Below are 21,320 nucleotides of genomic sequence, written 5' to 3' on the forward strand. Positions count from 1 at the left end.
TGCTGTGTCCCTAATAGCACCCTATTCACTATGATGGACTACTGTTAACCAGATCCCTGTGACCAGCTCCCTGTGACCAGATCCCTATGACCAGATCCCTATGACCAGATCCCTATGACCAGATCCCTGTGACCAGATCCCTGTGACCAGATCCCTGTGACCAGATCCCTGTGACCAGATCCCTGTGACCAGATCCCTATAACCAGATCCCTATGACCAGATCCCTATAACCAGATCCCTATGACCAGATCCCTGTGACCAGCTCCCTATGACCAGCTCCCTATGACCAGCTCCCTATGACCAGCTCCCTATGACCAGCTCCCTATGACCAGCTCCTTATGACCAGCTCCTATGACCAGATCCCTAAGATCAGATCCCTAAGACCAGATCCCTGTGACCAGCTCCTATGACCAGCTCCCTATGACCAGATCCCTATGATCAGATCCCTTTGACCAGATCCCTTTGACCAGATCCCTTTGACCAGATCCCTATGACCAGATCCCTGTGACCAGATCCCTATGACCAGATCCCTGTGACCAGATCCCTATAACCAGATCCCTATGACCAGATCCCTATGACCAGATCCCTATGACCAGATCCCTGTGACCAGATCCCTATGACCAGATCCCTATGACCAGATCCCTATGACCAGATCCCTATGACCAGATCCCTATAACCAGATCCCTATGACCAGATCCCTATGACCAGATCCCTGTGACCAGATCCCTATGACCAGATCCCTGTGACCAGATCCCTATAACCAGATCCCTATGACCAGATCCCTGTGATCAGATCCCTGTGATCAGATCCCTTTGACCAGATCCCTATGACCAGATCCCTATAACCAGATCCCTGTGATCAGATCCCTTTGACCAGATCCCTTTGACCAGATCCCTTTGACCAGATCCCTGTGACCAGATCCCTGTGCAGGCAATGTGTGTTTGTTTGCTTTATTTGTGAGAATGTACACAGTATGTGGAGGTAAACTAAGCTGTGTGTGTGTTTCCAATCCACTTGGTAATTGGGAGAATGACAATGTGAGCAACAACACCATTCTGCCACCAGGCAGTTACATGGACCATATTATAACCCTTTCTCTCCTCGACCTTCAGAGCGACAAGATATCACCATCATCCCCCCAGTTCCCTCTATTCTGATCTAATGACAGTTAATAGTACCTTAGGCTCAATACTCCCTCTACCCCCAGTTCCCTCTATTCTGATCTAATGACAGTTAATAGTACCGTAGGCTCAATACTCCCTATACCCCCAGTTCCCTCTATTCTGATCTAATGACAGTTAATCATGTCTGAGTCCAACTATTGTTTCAGATCAGATCACTCCAGGTTTGCCGTGTCTTCCATACCTTGGTGAGTTAGCTTCCTCTCCTAGCTGGATTGTATTGCTTGTTGAGGGGAGCGGCTGCTGCTGCTGCTGCTGAGCTCAAACGGGACTACATTCAAGAAGACAATCTGCTGGGTCATTATCTTTGAAGACAATCTCCTGGGTTCATTATCTTTGAAGACAATCAGCTGGGTTCATTCTCTTTGAAGACAATCAGCTGGGTTCATTCTCTATGAAGACAATCAGCTGGGTTCATTCTCTATGAAGACAATCAGCTGGGTTCATTATCTATGAAGACAATCTGCTGGGTTCATTATCTTTGAAGACAATCAGCTGGGTTCATTCTCTTTGAAGACAATCAGCTGGGTTCATTCTCTATGAAGACAATCAGCTGGGTTCATTCTCTATGAAGACAATCAGCTGGGTTCATTATCTATGAAGACAATCTGCTGGGTTCATTATCTTTGAAGACAATCAGCTGGGTTCATTATCTTTGAAGACAATCAGCTGGGTTCATTATCTTTGAAGACAATCAGCTCGGTTCCTTCTATTTACCTAAAGACATATACTGTACTGTACATGCCAGTTATATTTTCCCCCTGGAGCTGGGCTGAAGGCTGTTCCTGTTATACCTTCCCCCTGGAGCTGGGCTGAAGGCTGTTCCTGTTATACCTTCCCTCTGGAGCTGTGCTGAAGGCTGTGTCTACTGTACACAGCAAGGAGCAGCCTTGTCCCTTATGGTCGCTGGTCAGGTTTGACCTTTTGGAACATTTAGGGGTCGTCTCACTCCTATTTCCTCTGATCCAAGGTGACAGCTTGCTCTTCTGACCACGTGCTGTGTCCTCTCCGTACTCTCTGCCTGGGCCAGTCATAAAGATCTATCTGTCCCGGCCAGTAACCTGTGACCTCGACAGATGACAGCCACCAGAAAAATGGCAACAGAAAGTGCTGATTTGGTGCTTTCTTCACTTGGCTAAAGTGGGGACATGGAAGCTGGGCTTTTTCTCAATCTGTTAGGCAAGGTATGGCTATAGTACAACCACCAGTGTTTCTCTAAACAGACCAAAAGGTGGACGTTATTGGCTCCTAAAACGCCCTCTTAACTTCCTGCTTACTGGACACACAGAGACATTAAAAAATGTGACAAATGTAAGCTGCAAGAAAAGTTTTTGTTTTGTTTGTTTACGACTTTGAATTAAGACAAAATAAAGTAAAAAGCGAGCAACCAGGGTAAGCTGCTGTACGATAGTCATCTTAGTATTGTTAAATGTGTGAGGTGAAATAGTGGTGAGAATACCATGCATAAGGTTCATTTCGTGTGTTTTCCTTTGTCGTCTTGCGAAGAACAGTCCACACAACACCAGTGTCACTATCTGCTGGTAAATCAGCTGAGATTAAAGTGGAACCGACAGCGTTTTAAACAACATGAAATCTTATTCAAATCTGTTCATATAAACCCCCAGGAAGAATATGACACTATTTTTTATTTTATTATTATTATTTTTACAAGTGAGCACTTTAAGATATGGGCATTTTCACATTATCATGAATTCATAGAATGTTTGGGAATGACTTAAACTAAGACATTTGTAAAAAATTATATAGCAATGTAGAGTGGGAAAACGGCCGTGTGATTGGACAATTCATATATACTGCAGTGAATAAAACATCTCGTCTCGTCCAGGACCGGAGACTATGCAGACCGGTGCGCCATAGCCAATCAGAGGCCTATATGCAAATAAGGCATATTTGCCTATATGCAAATACAGTAGGCCTATATGCAAATAAGCCATTTGCCACACGGGCCTGCCATCATCCACTTTGAACTTGACCGTGTGTTTACAGGCAGTAGCATCATCACGATGTTAGATCATTCGAACGCATTCGCCAAAAAAAAAGCCACATGAATTGATTTCTGCAAATATGTAAATACCAGGGGAGTCATCTTACATTTGGGAACTTCACAGTCCTATCAATCAAACAAACGCGGAAAGGTTGGCTCTCTCTCCCTCAGTTGCCTATGCACATCAACAAAAACAAAGTCAACAACTAATGCTAACCAGAGCGAGATAAGCTAAAATCTAACAAGGGAACGTTAGATAAACCCTCTCAAACTTTTTCAGCTAGTTGACCGTCAAAATTGCACTGACAAACGATGGGGAATAGTAGCCTGCTCGTCTTTTGCAGCTTGCCTGCCGATTCATGTTTGCCCCCAAACCCACGTTTTGACAACGTCATGGGAACTTGCCAGCCCATTTGATCGATACCAAAGGAATTTGATTGACAACTAAGAGATATGCTAACTGTTCAAGTTCAGCATAGCTAGTTGCCTAGCTAGCAAACCGATTCACATTTCTTGCTAGCTAAGCAAATGACATCTGCCTCTAGCTGTAGCCACTGAAAAACGACGAAGGGAAAAAGTTGGTCACTCACCTACTCAACCAATGACGTGACATCCTCCCAGCAGATAGATAGCTAGCTAACTGTAGGCTCTGTGTTTTTAGCTTGCTAAATAAATAGCTAGCTACATAAATAGATACGCTAACCCAGGGGTGTCAAACTCAATCAACGCACGGGCCATATATATATATTTTTTTTCCACAGGCCAGACATATTTGTTTTTACAGAAAAACGTGCAACTCAGTCCAGTGTCTGTTTTTTTGCCTATCTTTTATTTTTATTGGCCAGCCTTTTTTGTGTAACTCTGCCTAGAAGGCCAGCATCCCGGATTTGCCTCTTCACTGTTGACGTTGAGACTGGTGTTTTGCGGATACTCTTTAATGAAGCTGCCAGTTAAGGACTTGTGAGGCGTCTGTTTCTCAAACTAGACACTTTAATGTACTTGTCCTCTTGCTCAGTTGTGCACCGGGGCCTCCCACTCCTCTTTCTATTGGAGGAAATACGTTTCTGGCTTGTGAGGACGTGTTTGCTGGCCTCAAATGCTACCCAGCTAGCTAATATTTAAAGAAATAAATAGTTATACTAACCCATTTGCAATCCCTTTAGCATTACTTGCTGGCTAGCTACAGAGGTTAGATGGCTAGTTAGCTACAGTACAGTAGTTAGCTACTGCCATCAGTCGTTGTTGTGTTATCATATTTTGCCTATTCCACCATTTGTAGAATGCATAGTGGCATTTCAATATAGTGTGGGGAAAAAGGGACTCCGGACACACTGTGGACAAGGTAGACACATGTAAATGTAGGTGTAGATGCATGACGCATTCATAATTCCATAAGAACTCTGATCAGAATACTAAATCTGCTGGAACTGTCAAGTCTAGACACGGACATTTATACTCATTTCTGAGTCCTATTCAGTTGTGCACCGGGGCCTCCCACTCCACTTTTTTTGCTATTCGGGCCTTGAGTTTGACACATGTACACTAGTCTATTATCCATGTTATGACTGACTTGTGACCATTGCTAGGATGATTGTATTGACATTCCCAGCCTTAGTTACATTCGTCCGTTTTTTTGTCCAGAATATTGAGTCGTTGAAACTGAAACAGTTGCATCCTGAATGGAGGCAGCCAACAAAGTACCAGGCCAGCAGTGATTTACAACCTGATAGCAAATGTTTTTTTTGGACTAACAAGACATATATTGGTGAATTATATTAATCATGCATTGAACTGCATTCATCTAGTCTGCCAACAATGCCTTACTGTACTGTCATGGATTATTATTTTTTTTTAATCAAATATAACCTATTTTTATAAAAGTTGGTTTTGAAGCATAAACTGGTAATGTGATACCTTTCCTGTATTTTCACAGGCACTGACCAGTGAGTGAAAATACCTCTCTGCTGAAGAGGAGTAGTGATTTCCAGGGGCAAACTGAAGACAATGGTGTCTGATGTGGAGACAGACCCAGTGGACCCCGATGGCCAACATTGTGCATCTTTTTTTAGTAACCTCCTCACCCTGGCGCTCCTCTGAGTTTGAGGACATGATTGTGTCAGCAGACCGGAGAAGAATAGCCAACAGGGAGGGAAAAAAGCCACGTCAGAAGGAGAAAAAAGAAACGGAGCAGCCGTCCACCGCAGCCCTATCTGATTGTGCCCATTAGAGACTATTTTCACTGACTCTTCACACCTGCTTCTGAATACGTTTTTTTGCCACGACTCCCACCATTACATACATGACTATATGACTCATCACATACTGCTGCTGCTACTGTTTATTATCTATCCTGTTGCCTAGTCACTTTATGCCTACCTATAGGTTATACAGTGTGTTTACCCCTCGACTTATTACACATTTTGTTGTGTTACAGCCTGAAATTAAAACGGATTCAATATGTTTTTCTCTCATCCATCTACACACAATACCCCATAATGACATCACAATACCCCATAATGACATCACAATACCCCATAATGACATCACAATACCCCATAATGACATCACAATACCCCATAATGACATCACAATACCCCATAATGACAAAGTGAAAACATTCTAGAACATTTTTTTTTTATACAGAAATATCTCATTTACATAAGTATTCACACCCCTGAGTCAATAAGGACATGTTAGAATCCCATTTGGCAGCGATTACACCTGCCAGTCTTTCTGGGTACGTCTCTAGGAGCTTTGCACACCTGGATTGTACAATATTTGTTATATTCTGTTTACTGCTGCTCCCCATCTAACTTGACAGAGCTTTAGAAAATCTGCAAGGAAGAATGGGAGCAAATACACAAATCCAGATGTACAAAGATGATATAGACATATCCAAGATGACTCAAAGCTGATACAAACAAACCCAAGACAACTCAAAGCTCTGCTGCCAATGACTGGAACGAATTGCAATATTCTCTAAAACTGGAGTCTTATATCTCCCTCTCTAACATGTTCACATGTTTATGAAATACAATAGATGGCCGTAATCACCCCCAGCCACAACTTGCTAAGTGGATGGGTCACTATTGTCTAGACATGTACACAGGTTCATGAAATACAACAGATGGCCGTAATCACCCCCAGATACATCTGGCTAACTTGATGGGTCATGTCATCATCTGAGTCTTTTGTTTAGACATGTAGCTAGCTAGCTAAACAATGAACCATAATCCCAAACCATAGCTACAGTACAACCATATTGTCATAGCTAGCCACCATGCATGAAATGCTGTAGAATAAATCTGCAGGTAGCTAAAGCTAACCAACTAGGTTCAATGTTAGCTAGATAGATAACATTAGGCTATAACTAGCAATGCAAATGGCTCTGAGATACAAATAATATTACTACACAGATCATACGCAAAACATAAGCTAGCGACCCAGCAAGCTAACATTCGCTAGCTAGTTAGCAGTACACTTTTACTTGCAATGAAAATTACTGACAAAATTAGAAACGTATAATATTTGAAAATGTAAGCTAGACTTATCTATATACATGGATGAACGCTTCATGGCAGACTGGAACCATTTAACTGTCACGGTTTTCTGTATGTGAAAGAGAGTCAGACCAAAATGCGGCGTGGCTATTGCGATCCATGTTTAATAAAACAAGGTAAACACGAATCAAATACAAAAACGTACCACGAAAACCGAAACAGCCTAATACTGGTGCAAAGTAACACAGACAGGAACAAGGACAATCACCCACAAAACCCAACACCAAACAGGCTACCTAAATATGGTTCCCAATCAGAGACAATGATGAACACCTGCCTCTGATTGAGAACCATATCAGGCCAAACATAGAACTAGACAAACTAGACATGTAACATAGAATGCCCACTCAGCTCACACCCTGACCAACCAAAACATAGAAACATACAAAGCAAAACATGGTCAGGGTGTGACATTAACTCTGTTTTGTTTGTAGCTACATCTTGTTTGTGCCGGCGTTGTGTCAAGTCCCTCCGGTTCACACTGACCGTGACATGTGCAGAAAGTAGCCCATCACTTTTCCCAACTGATTTGTCGATTGATGCTCTATGTTGTTGAGAAAAGTAGCAAAACCTTTGTATTTCTCGATGGCTAACTACATATCTTTCAAAAACGGTGCGGTAGAAAGGACTCTCAACACATACTGAGCAACTCACGTTATAGACAGAATCATGCTACACGCCAGACCAATCCAAACTCATCTTCCGGCATATCCAGCCCGCTCATTATCTCAGCCAATCATGGCTAGTGGAAAGGTTCCTGTATTTTTCCGTGGCTAAACTAACTTGGCTCGTAATTTAACAAAGGTATTCGTATTTATGGATGGAATACAAATTTGTTATAACAGCACATGAAAGATCACATGTTCCAGAAGGAATTTCTCTTCACTTTTTCCACATTTTGTTGTGTAAAAGCAAGAATTTAAAATGATGTTGTGTCACTGGCCTACACACACCCCATAATGTCAAAGTGGAATTATGTTTTTTCAAATGTTCAGAAATTAATAAAAAATGACAAGCTGAAATGTCTTCAGACAATAAGTATTCGACCCCTTTGGTTATGGCAAGCCTAAATAAATTCACGAGTAAAAATGTGTTTAACAAGTCACATAATAAGTTGCATGGACTCACTCTGTGCAATAAAGATACAGGCATCAATTTGACAGAGCAAAGAAGAATTTAGAAAATAATCATTGTTGCACAATCCAAGTGTTGAAAGTCTTAGAGACTTATCCAGAAACACCCACAGCTCTTAGAGATTTCCCCAGAAACACTCACAGCTCTTAGAGACTTACCCAGAAAGACTCACAGCTCTTAGACATTTCCCCAGAAAGACTCACAGCTCTTAGAGACTTACCCAGAAACACTCACAGCTCTTAGAGACTTACCCAGAAACACTCACAGCTCTTAGAGACTTACCCAGAAACACTCACAGCTCTTTGAGACTTACCCAGAAACACTCACAGCTCTTATAGAGACCTACCCAGAAACACCCACCCCTGTAATTGCTGCCAAATATGCTTCAGGGGTGTGAATACTTATGTAAATTAGACATTTCTGTATTATATGTTTTTTAAATTAGCCAAAAATGTCTAAAAAACATGTTTTCACTTCGTCTTTAATGGGGTATTGTGTGTAAATCGGTGAGAGAGAAAAAACAACATCTATTTAATTTGAATTTGGGTTGTAAACACAACAAAATGTGAAAGTAAGTCGAGGGGTATGAATACTCTCTTACGGTTGCTTACATGCTTCAACAACGGATTCATCACACATGAGCCGACAATGGGGCTTTCACTATGGGAACGGTGGAATTAGGTAACCCAAGTCATTGGGACACCATTAGGACATGTGAAATGTGGCCAAGTTCCCTGGTGCACTCGGGCAGAAAAAACAAAAAAAAAAGCAATAGGTGTTGAATTGATAATGTAGATTAAAAACGTTATACTATTGCAATTCACCAACCAATTATTTTCCATCACACCTCATAATCGAACTGTTCTTCACTTCCTATACCAACAAGAGAGGTGAGAATAGAACGGCAGCTACATAAATCGCCTATTGTCAGCGCTTTCCTTTCCCTATAGTCTCGTTGCATTGCGCTGTCGTGTTACCATTTCTGCGCAACGATATAACTACATCCCGTAGACATGAATACTACACTTACTGTCGTGCTTGGAGGTGCCCCATGTGTGCCGCGGAACTCCGGGACTCTTGATAATCGCTCTTCCAGCTGATTTCAGAGCATCCATGCTTTAGGTGTGTCTCTGACAGTAGCCTAACCCAGCGTAGCAGACGTAAAATAAACTCTGACAGCGGTAAGTGGATAGCCTACTTTAGCCTGCGCTTGCTTTGGCTCCGAAACATAAACAGTAGACTAGTAGCCAGCCTACATACAATAGTCGACTACGAGTGAGTGATGCGCGGAATGAACCGCCCGGGTATAGGATTTGTGCGGCGTTCACATCCAGTCGGAACTAGGAAACTCAGAATTACTGATTCGTTGAACGCGGCACGTGTATAACTACAAACATTTAGCATGTCAGAAATTTCCTTGTTTCCTAGTTCCGACCAACTCCCGTTGTCTGAAACAAGGGTCTAGTGAAAGCATGGGCAACGCAGCCTCCATTTAACCCCGTTGCTTTTCGGTAGGCTACTGCTGAACCGAGGAACGGCGGAACATAGGGGGCGGTCACGAATGAAATGTGTGCCACACCCATTTCTGGAGGGATGTTACATTGGATGCGGGCGGGGTAAAACCTATGCGCAAAATACATCGTGTACATCATCTAGCTCAGGGATGGGTAACTGCACGGCGCGTTTTATAAAGCCCCCCGGATCAAATCAGTCCAGGTCTCAAAGTACTGCTAGAATAGAATAATACACGAGGGACCATTTCAAAATGTAGTTGTGCTTCAGCAGTTTCTCTTGTTAGGTCAAAAGTGGTGTAAAGTACATAAGTAAAAAATACTTTAAAGTACTTACTTAAGTAGTTTTTGGAGGTATCTGTACTTTACTATTATATATATTTTTTTTACAACTTTTACTTCACTACGTTCCTAAAGAAAATACTGTACTTTTTACTCCATATATTTGACCTGACACCCAAAAGTACAAGTTACATTTTGAAGGCTTAGCAGGACAGGAAAATAGTCAAATTTATGCACTTATCAAGAGAAAATCCCTGGTCATCCCTTCTACCTCTGATCTGGAGGACTCAGGCTTTTTTTTGTAAATTATGTCTGAGCGTTGGAGCGTGTGTCTGGCTATCCCTAAATAAATAAAAATTAAAACAAGAAAATAGTGCGTCTGGTGTCCTTAATATAAAGAATTTGAAATGATTTATACTTTTACTTTTGATACTTAAGTATATTTTAGTAATTCCATTTACTTTTGATACTTAAGTATATTTAAAACCAAATACTTTTAGACTTTTACTCAACTAGTATTTTACTGGGAATCTTTGACTTTTACTTGAGTTATTTTCTATTAAGGGATCTTGACTTTTACTCAAGTATGAAAACAGAGTACTTTTTCCACTACTGTATGTCCGTGACTGATAGTCAATCAATGAGCCCATGTTAGATAATACTGAATGAGCCCATGCTAGATAATACTGAATGAGCCCATGTTAGATAATACTCAATGAGCCCATGTTAGATAATACTCAATGAGCCCATGTTAGATAATACTCAATGAGCCCATGTTAGATAATACTCAATGAGCCCATGTTAGATAATACTCAATGAGCCCATGTCAGGTAATACTGAATGAGCCCATGTCAGCGCTTTCTGCGCCCCTCATGAGGAGTTCAGATATTGTGTGGCCCCACCCCCATTAGCTTTACCCAGTACCTGATCTAGCTAGTTTGTTTTTAAAATCATTTAAATTATGGCCATGTTGATGGACATAGCTTATATATGGAATTTGATGGACAACGACAAACCATTGTGGATGAATAAAAGCAAGGCAGCACAGCTCGGCTAGCGGGTAGATTCGATGAGCGTTCAATTCGCTTGAACGTTTGCTACGTTGCGGAACGGTTTGTACTGAACGACACGTTTCCCCCAAGCTCTCATGTATGTTCTTGAATAGACTTTGTGGTACGTTTGCTCCGTTTGGTGGGGTGTGGCTTGAACTTTTGCTCCGTTTGGTGGGGTGTGGCTTGAACTTTTGCTCCGTTTGGTGGGGTGTGGCTTGAACTTTTGCTCCGTTTGGTGGGGTGTGGCTTGAACGTTTGCTCCGTTTGGTGGGGTGTGGCTTGAACGTTTGCTCCGTTTGGTGGGGTGTGGCTTGAAGCAAAGAGTGACGTGTTTAAAGCGCAGCGGTACATTTTGAATGGAACAAGAGTAGATCGCCTATAGCCGAAGCTACAACTTTAAATCTGATAGAATATTGTGAAATTATAAAAACTAGTGCATAGCCGGACTATGTAGCTAGGATTACTTAAAACATGAAGAAAATAACAACTAGAGGGCCTAAAATCTTAAAATCAGAGTCACAAACAGCAAAACAAACATTTGAAACAATCATCCCTTGACCAGAAACCTGGTCAATCAAGTGACCAACTTGCAACAACATGACAGTTTGCATGTAAAGGTCTGAGTCAGGGAACGTGTCCTGCAACCATGTCCTGTAACCGTGTCCCTGTAACCGTGTCCCTGTAACCGTGTCCTGTAACCGTGTCCCTGTAACCGTGTCCCTGTAACCGTGTCCCTGTAACCGTGTCCTGTAACCGTGTCCTGTAACCGTGTCCCTGTAACCGTGTCCCTGTAACCGTGTCCCTGTAACCGTGTCCCGTAACCTTGTCCCTGTAACCGTGTCCCTGTAACCGTTTCCCTGTAACCGTTTCCCTGTAACCGTGTCCCTGTAACCATGTCCTGTAACCGTGTCCCTGTAACCGTGTCCTGTAACCGTGTCCCTGTAACCGTGTCCTGTAACCGTGTCCCTGTAACAGTTTCCCTGTAACCCTGTAACCGTGTCCTGTAACCGTGTCCCGTAACCGTGTCCCTGTAACCGTGTCCTTGTAACCGTGTCCTGTAACCGTGTCCCTGTAACCGTTTCCCTGTAACCGTTTCCCTGTAACCGTGTCCTGTAACCGTGTCCCTGTAACCGTGTCCCTGTAACCGTTTCCCTGTAACCGTTTCCCTGTAACCGTGTCCTGTAACCGTGTCCTGTAACCGTGTCCCTGTAACTGTGTCTCTGTAACCGTGTCCTGTAACCGTGTCCCTGTAACCGTGTCCCTGTAACCTGTGTCCCCTTTCATTTGTCTATGTTACCCATACAAGCACTGCCACCTCTTGCAATTATTACTAGGCTACATAACCTACCGAACCCAAACATAATTATTTATTTAACCTAGTAGGCATATTGACTAATTAATTAACCCAATCTATCAACGTACACATCAACTATATAATAGAATGCAAATTGCATGGTCTCTTTATGATCAAAACTATACCCTGTATCAAATTATATTTAATGACAAGACTTAGAATAAGTCAGCCATTTAGAATAACGTATTAAATAATTGTTCGATCCAAATCAAATTCTGTCCTTGGATGCAGATAATAGAATTTGCCAAACTCTACCGCTATTCTGAAGTGACTGGATCAGTATCAGTGCCACAGCGCCCTCTGTTGAATATGAGCAGTCATTACAGGAGATCCCTGTACCCTCTTATCTGTGTCTCCTGTTCCTGTCCCTATGTCACGGCTGATGAAAGGAGAGGACCAAGGTGCAGAGTGGAAAAGTGTTCATACTTATATTTCAACTAAACACTAAATAACAGCATTAACACTAAATAACAACATTAACACTAAATAACAACATTAACACTAAATAACAACATTAACACTAAATAACAGCATTAACACTAAATAACAACATTAACACTAAATAACAGCATTAACACTAAATAACAACATTAACACTAAATAACAACATTAACACTAAATAACAACATTAACACTAAATAACAACATTAACACTAAATAACAGCATTAACACTAAATAACAACATTAACACTAAATAACAACATTAACACTAAATAACAACATTAACACTAAATAACAGCATTAACACTAAATAACAACATTAACACTAAATAACAGCATTAACAAAGAGAATGAACGAAAACCGAAACCGTCCTGTCAGGTGCAGAAACACAAAACAGAAAATAACTACCCACAAAACCCCTGTGGGGAAAAGCTACCTAAGTATGGTTCCCAATCAGAGACAACGATAGACAGCTGTCCCCGATTGAGAACCATACCCGGGCCAAAACAAAGAAATACAAAAACATAGAAAAAATAACATAGAATGCCCACCCCAAATCACACCCTGACCAAACCAAAAAAGAGACATAAAAAGCTCTAAGGCCAGGGCGTGCAACCCTACTACACTTTGCTCAGACCAGTGGAAATAATGTAGGCCACAATGTAACTAAATAACGATGTTCTAGTCTTTAGGTAAACAAATATGTTTTAATACATATGTTATAGAAGTCAAATGTTTCATGCTATATTTATAGTATAGAGCAGGGATACTCAACTAATTAATTAATTAATTGCACCCACCTGGTGTCCCAGGTCTAAATCAGTCCCTGATTAGAGGGGGAATCACCCACCTGGTGTCCCAGGTCTAAATCATTCCCTGATTAGAGAGGGAATCACCCACCTGGTGTCCCAGGTCTAAACCAGTCCCTGATTAGAGGGGGAATCACCCACCTGGTGTCCCAGGTCTAAATCAGTCCCTGATTAGAGGGGGAATCACCCACCTGGTGTCCCAGGTCTAAATCAGTCCCTGATTAGAGGGGGAATCACCCACCTGGTGTCCCAGGTCTAAATCATTCCTTGATTAGAGGGGAATCACCCACCTGGTGTCCCAGGTTTAAATCAGTCCTGATTAGAGGGGGAATCACCCACTTGCTGTCCCAGGTCTAAATCAGACCCTGATTAGAGGGGAATCACCCACCTGGTGTCCCAGGTCTAAACCAGTCCCTGATTAGAGGGGAATCACCCACCTGGTGTCCCAGGTCTAAATCAGTCCCTGATTAGAGGGGAATCACCCACCTGGTGTCCCAGGTCTAAATCAGTCCCTGATTAGATGGGGAATCAGCCACCTGGTGTCCCAGGTCTAAATCATTCCCTGATTAGAGGGGAATCACCCACCTGGTGTCCCAGGTCTAAATCAGTCCCTGATTAGATGGGGAATCACCCACCAGGTGTCCCAGGTCTAAATCAGTCCCTGATTAGAGGGGAATCACCCACCTGGTGTCGATGGTCTAAATCAGTCCCTGATTAGAGGGGAATCACCCACCTGGTGTCCCAGGTCTAAATCAGTCCCTGATTAGAGGGGAACAATGATGAAATGCAGTGGAACTGGCTTGGAAGTCCAGACTGGAGTTGGAAGGGTATAAGGTGTGTCCCAAATGGCACCCTATTCTCTATAGTGCACTACGTTAGACCGGGACCCAGAGGGCAATTTGGGACACAATCTAGGACTAGCCTGGATGAGATTAGGTGACTGATAAAATACAAATAGTCCCGACATTCAGTTTTGTCCTTCATGGTGAAACCTTTATTCATGTTTTTTTCCTCTTCAAATTCACAATGATTTACCACGTTATACCACGGCTGTGTTAAGGCCCTTATAACACATTATACCACGGCTGTGTTAAGGCCCTTATAACACATTATACCACGGCTGTGTTAAGGAAGCACATTAAATGTGAAGGTCAACAGTATGTTGATGGTTGTAGATTCGTGATTCATCTGTCGGCATGGAAATAACTATGAATTAGCAGGGAGCTAATGTGACCATTATAATTAGAGCATGCTAGCCAACTCGGTCTTACAGCAATAACAAGCACATCCCCCTTTTGCCCTCAGAACAGCCTCAACTTGTCTTGGCATGGACTCTATAAATCAAATCAGCCTCAACTTGTCGCGGCATGGACTCTATGAATCAAATCAAATTGTATTTGTTTAGCAGATGTTATTGCGGGTGTAGTACCTATGATGAAAATGACATATTTTTTAAGTGGGAGAACTTGCACAATTGGTGGCTGACTAAGTACTTTTTTGCCCCATTGTAAATGCTTGTGTTTCTAGCTCAAATAGTGCAGAAATGTCTAACAATTCACAAAAATACACAAATGGTGTGGAAAGCGTTCCACAGGGATGCTGGTCCATGTTGACTCTACAAGGTGTAGAAAGCGTTCCACAGGGGATGCTGGCCCATGTTGACTCTACAAGGTGTAGAAAGCGTTCCACAGGGGATGCTGGCCCATGTTGACTCTACAAGGTGTTGAAAGCGTTCCACAGGGATGCTGGCCCATGTTGACTCCATCACTTTCCACAGTTGTGTCAAGGCTGGATGGCTGGATGTCCTTTGGGTGGTGGACCATTCTTGAAACAAACAGGAAACTTGAGCGTGAAAAACCCAGCAGCGTGCCAGTTCTTGACCCAAACCGCCTGTCACCTACTACCATACCCGGTTCAAAGGACCGGTTTACAATTGGCTCATTCATCCCCCTCCTCTCCCCTGTAACTATTCCCCAGGTTGTTGCTGTAAATGAGAACGTGTTCTCAGTCAACTTACCTGGTAAAATAACGGAGAAATAAAATAAAAAATGCAGAATTTGTAATAAAAAAATTAAAAACGTTACCTTCATCCGGTTATATGCATACATCATAACGGTTTCTGGTTCGTTCTACTCAAAACGAGTGATATTGACATTACGCACATCACCAATATATGTCTAATAGTAGTAAACCGGCACCTTTACTTCTCTCTCTCCAGCGTGTTGTCTTCGAGAATCAACAACTAACTCGTCTCCTCGAACAGCGGAGTAGCGCGAACCTCCCACTGTTCTAAAACATATCTGGACATCAAAGTTTAGCTACAAAATGAGTCAGAGTGAATTTCGCAGAATCCCACGATCGGAGAAATTGTAGCGTATGACGCTGCGGAGGAGATCCCCATACCCTTTGTAGAGCGAGCTTACCCGTTATTTCACTCGCGGGCGCCTGTTGGTTCATATTGGGGAGGGTGGGTGCAACCGTCCGGCTGCCTGCGGGTGGCACGCTCTAGTGAGACCGATGGGACCGATAGACCGATGGGATCACTCTCCGATTCATAAATATCACAGCCTCGTCAAACGTTACAACACAGCCTCGTTCATTCATTTTCAAATGGGTTAAACATTAAGTGTCACGCAATTGCCCCAAAATGTAGCGTAGAAGTCTGCAACCATCAGGCTTAACCTCAAACTTCCCCATAAAATAGGTTAAAATGTGCGATCTTGATAAATTCCCCAACATACATTTTTAAGACATCGAATAAGAATGTATAAGAATATAATAACGTCTTCTTCTCCTGTCACAGCACATGAAATACACAAAAATATACATTTCACATGGCTAAAATGATTAGAAACACACAATAACTACAAGTACCATGACTCAGACGACCGGAAATTAATTTAGGAAGCGGAAATACGTACAACAGCGGAAGCGAATGTATACAATGGAAATAAAAAAAACAATTAAGTTATGAAAAACAATATTAATTGCCTTTCTTTGTCGCCGCTGCAGATAAAGAAATGGCGGATATATAGACACGGTAATTTAGGTCTCGTTTATGCACGGGTACATGGAGCTTTACTGGCTACAATCGAGAGGGGTATTTACTAAATGTAGCTTTGTAAATAAACGGTAGCTTGATAGCTAACGTTAGCTAGCTGGCTAATTTAGCACATACTGTACTTGCTGTTTAGCTAACTAGCTACTAATGTTAACCTTCACGCTATCATTAACTATCAAGCTTTCAGAGTACTTCATATATAACAAACCGGACATACATATCTAACATTGGCTAGCTATAATTATCACGTTATTGTTTTGTTTGCTCTTTCAGACAAATTAGCCTGGTAACGTTGTGTATTCGTTCATGTTAGTTAGCTAACATCATTAACCAGCTGGCTAGCTGTCTACAAAGGATCATTAAGGGCCAGGAGCAAGCTGCAACAACATCCACACGATAGCCAGCGATTCGATCTGCCTGCATTATCATACTCTACTTATCAAGCCATCTAACGTTAGCTCGCTAACTAGCGTTAGTTATTTAAAATGGCATTTTAATCATTGGTGTGGAGCTGGCAGGTCCGTGTATCACACGTTTGGTTTGCTAGCTAGGTAGCTAACTAATAAATGCCCATACCAGGGCAATAGAGATAGCTTGGGCTAATTATGCCTGAATTGCTTGAACATGCATTGTCATATCTGGTTGATTGTCATCGATATGTATCTGTGTTTGTGTGACTATTAGAACCACTGGAGAAGCGGTTTCATGGATAAAAACAGAATGAGCTGATAGTTCCAGTGGTCTTTCAGAAGAGGTGGCAGAAGAGAGAGGCTGACCGGAAGATGCCAAGAAGAAAACAACAGAATCCTCAACCTGTCAAGTGTAAGGGCTCAAACGTTGATCTATTCTCTAGAGGGCAACATGCATGTTATGCTAATGACGTTCCTGATCTTTGTGCTCTGGTTTTAACGTTTCCTTTATGAGAGCAGATGGTCAAATATGAAATACAGGAACAACTGTATTCATTCACTAGAGAATTTTGTTTACTGGACCAGTTGTAGGGTGGGAACTAATGGTGACCACTTTCTAACACGCTGAAGAGGGGGATCATCAAGTTCATGTAGCTAGAGACCAAAAAATGCCAGAGACATAGAAATGGACACAAACAATCTGTCCCCACATGGACATTTTACTGGAGAGCCTGGCTATGCTTAAACAGTTGTTTTCACTTTATAATCTTTGAGGAACACATGTGTAAGAAAACAAATATTTTTAAAAACTATCAGTCAGGAAATGACTTATTAGGTAAGATGCCGGAAGTGGCTCTGTCCCAATTTGACTTCCTGTGATTACTCACATCCAATCGCCTCACCTCCTCACCAATATTGGAGAAAAAATGTCAGCGGTCCTTCCTTCCAATGTGTTTTGAGGAGGTGGTGAGGAGATGGGAATTCAGGAAAGGTGAATTAAGAAATGCAGTGACTTGAATATGATTTAAGATACAGGAAACATCATAGAAACACTTTACCAGGCGTCTTGGTTTCTCATCGATGGCAGCAGATGGGATCTTGTCATTAACATTGGCTACTGCCTTAACTAAACCTCCTCTCCAATGGTCAAAGACCAATTAAGGCTACGTCTCAAATGGTACTCTAGTCTAGCCTGACGACTCACACTAAATCATTTTTTTCTGCTGTCGTTCGATACATACTTCAGTCTGAGCCTGACGTCATTTAAGTCGTTTGTGGTTTTCGAGGGGCACGAGGGCCGTTTTGTACAAAACAAAGTCCTCAACGCTTTTGGTCGTCTCTAACCAATCAGAGTATCAAAGCCAATGACTGATTTTCAAAAAAAACGCAGCTTTACCCACCTGTGTGACTGGCTCTGGCCAAACCCATTGGTTTCTGGAGAAATCAGACGGCCTCGAATATGTTGGCATTCGGTGAAGAGTCGGGGGAAGACTCTCGGAAAGGGAGATACCTAGTCAGTTGTCCAACTGAAATGTGTCTTCCGCAGGTAACAGTGGATTAACTGCCTTGCTCAGGGTCGGAATGACAGATTTTTACCTTGTCAGCTCGGGGATTCACTCATTGCAGAGAAGAAACTAACATCCGTGAGCGTGGTGTAGCGTTTGGCCCGAACAAGGAGTCTGGAATGGATAGCTAGGCAAACCCTCTTCCCTAGATAGTTCACAACTTTTGACCAGGGCCCCATATGGCTCTGAATTATACAGGGAGGCAGCCACTGACTCATGTACTGTCATGCATCACATTCTCCACTAGAGGGCAGCAGAGTATTAGTTCACTCAGAAGGCCTTTAAAGGGATACTTTGGGATTTTGGCACTACTTCCCCAGAGTCAGATGAACTTGTGAATACAATTTTCATGTCTCTGTGTCCAGTATGAAGGAAGTTAGTGGTACCTTCCCAAGCCAATGCTAACTAGCGTTAGCACAATGGCTGGAAGTCTACATACCTAATCTATACATAATGAATCACATCCGGCACATCCGACAATTGGCTCAGCATCATCCGGGGTAGGCCGTCATTGTAAATAAGAATTTGTTCTTAACTGACTTGCCTAGTTAAATAAAGGTTCAAAAACAAAATACCTGTAGACTTCCAGTCATTGCCAAAATCCCGAAGTATCCCTTTAATTGTGGCAGACTGTCTTGGAAATTACTGGCAGGTGGTGTCTTTGACTATTGAATATTCATAGCTGTGTGTCAAGGGTGTTTTCTGTCAGTAAAGCTAGGAAAACATGGCTTGATTAATATTCATACTTCCTCACATCCTTATGACTTCTAACCTTCATATAAAGCTATTTTCTAGGAAACTATTTAATTATACTAGATTATTTATACTAGATTATTTGTACTAGATTATTAATACTAGATTATTATACTAGATTATTATACTAGATTATTTGTACTAGATTATTTATACTAGATTATTAATACTAGATTATTTGTACTAGATTATTTATACTAGATTATTATACTAGATTATTTGTACTAGATTATTTATACTAGATTATTAATACTAGATTATTAATACTAGATTATTAATACTAGATTATTTGTACTAGATTATTTGTACTAGATTATTAATACTAGATTATTTGTACTAGATTATTAATACTAGATTATTTGTACTAGATTATTTGTACTAGATTATTTATACTAGATTATTAATACTAGATTATTATACTAGATTATTTGTACTAGATTATTAATACTAGATTATTATACTAGATTATTATACTTGAGTATTAGTTCCCTGACGAATAAAAATAAAGGTCGTTTTTGTGTTTCAGTGGATTCTGAAGATGGTGTATTAACCATTGGCGCTCCAGGAAGCCTGACCTTGAAGGCAGATTTCCTTCTGGGACACGACCTTGAGTTTGGTGACCCGGGCCATGACAAGATCCTAGGCTTGGACGACAAGTACTCAGGTTGGTACTAAATGTATGAAAGCTTTATTCACACAGGTTGGTTTTGTTGGACAGAAATATAACTTGAGATGTAGAGCACTTAACTAGACAACTCTTAGGCCTAAATCAGTACAAAAAAGTATGAAAATGTATGCACTGACTACTGTAAATTGCTCTGAATAAGAGCGTCTTGCTAAATGACTAAAAATGTAATGCCTTGATGGGCGATTGAAATCAAATCTATTTTATAACCGAGACCTGTTCCATGATAGAAGCATGTCAAAACGTTTACCGCTGAATAAATCTTGCATTGCCAGACACATTTGAGATGTTCTGGAGACCAACAAACCTAGAACAGTCGGGGTCAAGGTACGGCTGGGTAATATACATACTGGTATGATTTTATTTTTTTTTACAATATCTTCTATAACGGTATTTTGATGCGGTGCTGAATGAAATGAAAAGTTATGCAAATTGGACTACTTCACTGTCAGTTCGGTCCTAGTTTGGTTGAGTATGTAACCATCAGATTGGAGAAAGCCAATTAAAAACACTTAGGATTCATTTGTTGCCATTCTAGGGTCACGCACAGGACTACTCATAAAACATATTTAGAGCTTTCATTGTTGAAATACTGCCAAACATTTGAAGAATATTGTAAAATTATATATTGGCCGTATCACCCAGTCCTATGTCAAGGTCTTGAGGCCTGAGTTATCTGCATAACCTGCATACTAGCCTTGTTAGGTTTTAGACTGGTGCCTTGTTAGGTTTTAGACTGGTGCCTTGTTGGGCTTTAGACTGGTGCCTTGTTGGGCTTTAGACTGGTGCCTTGTTGGGCTTTAGACTGGTGCCTTGTTGGGCTTTAGACTCGTGCCTTGTTGGGCTTTAGACTGGTGCCTTGTTGGGTTTTAGACACGTGCCTTGTTGGGCTTTAGCCTTGTGGGGTTTTAGACACGTGCCTCGTTGGGTTTTAGACTGGTGCCTCGTTGGGTTTTAGACTGGTGCCTCGTTGGGTTTTAGACTGGTGCCTCGTTGGATTTTAGACTGGTGCCTCGTTGGATTTTAGCCTTGTTGGGTTTTAGACTGGCTCCTTGTTGGGTTTTAGACTCGTGCCTTGTTGGGCTTTAGACTCGTGCCTTGTTGGGCTTTAGACTCGTGCCTCGTTGGGTTTTAGACACGTGCCTCGTTGGGTTTTAGACACGTGCCTCGTTGGGTTTTAGACTGGTGCCTCGTTGGGTTTTAGACTGGTGCCTTGTTGGGTTTTAGACACGTGCCTTGTTGGGTTTTAGACTTGTTGGGTTTTAGACTGTTGCCTTGTTGGGTTTTAGACTGTTGCCTTGTTGGGCTTTAGACACGTGCCTTGTTGGGCTTTAGACTTGTGCCTTGTTGGGCTTTAGACTCGTGCCTCGTTGGGTTTTAGACACGTGCCTCGTTGGGTTTTAGACTGGTGCCTCGTTGGGTTTTAGACTGGTGCCTTGTTGGGTTTTAGACTGTTGCCTTGTTGGGTTTTAGACTGTTGCCTTGTTGGGCTTTAGACGGCTCCTTTGTTATTTT

General features: G+C 41.8%; 2 protein-coding genes across 2 annotated transcripts in view; one reads left to right on the plus strand and one right to left on the minus strand.

Moving 5' to 3' along the window:
• LOC118965483 (low density lipoprotein receptor adapter protein 1) overlaps positions 1 to 9,401 on the minus strand; it is an 86,597-nt gene extending 77,196 nt beyond the window's left edge. Inside the window, exon 1 of the mRNA XM_090242424.1 lies at positions 8,911 to 9,401. Coding sequence (XP_090098550.1) covers positions 8,911 to 8,995 — 85 coding nt within the window. The 5' untranslated portion in view covers positions 8,996 to 9,401. The remainder of the gene's footprint in view (positions 1 to 8,910) is intronic.
• Positions 9,402 to 16,231: 6,830 nt separating this feature from the next.
• The window catches only part of LOC110529263 (zinc finger protein 513), a 31,196-nt gene continuing 26,107 nt past the window's right edge, over positions 16,232 to 21,320 (plus strand). Inside the window, exons 1-3 of the mRNA XM_021611377.3 lie at positions 16,232 to 16,371; positions 17,077 to 17,214; positions 19,647 to 19,784. Of these exons, the coding sequence (XP_021467052.3) occupies positions 17,175 to 17,214; positions 19,647 to 19,784 (178 nt within the window). The 5' untranslated portion in view covers positions 16,232 to 16,371; positions 17,077 to 17,174. The remainder of the gene's footprint in view (positions 16,372 to 17,076; positions 17,215 to 19,646; positions 19,785 to 21,320) is intronic.

This window comes from Oncorhynchus mykiss, chromosome 8 (assembly GCF_057628025.1).
Source record: "Oncorhynchus mykiss isolate SJ-2025 chromosome 8, ASM5762802v1, whole genome shotgun sequence".
Classification (NCBI taxonomy): domain Eukaryota; kingdom Metazoa; phylum Chordata; class Actinopteri; order Salmoniformes; family Salmonidae; genus Oncorhynchus; species Oncorhynchus mykiss.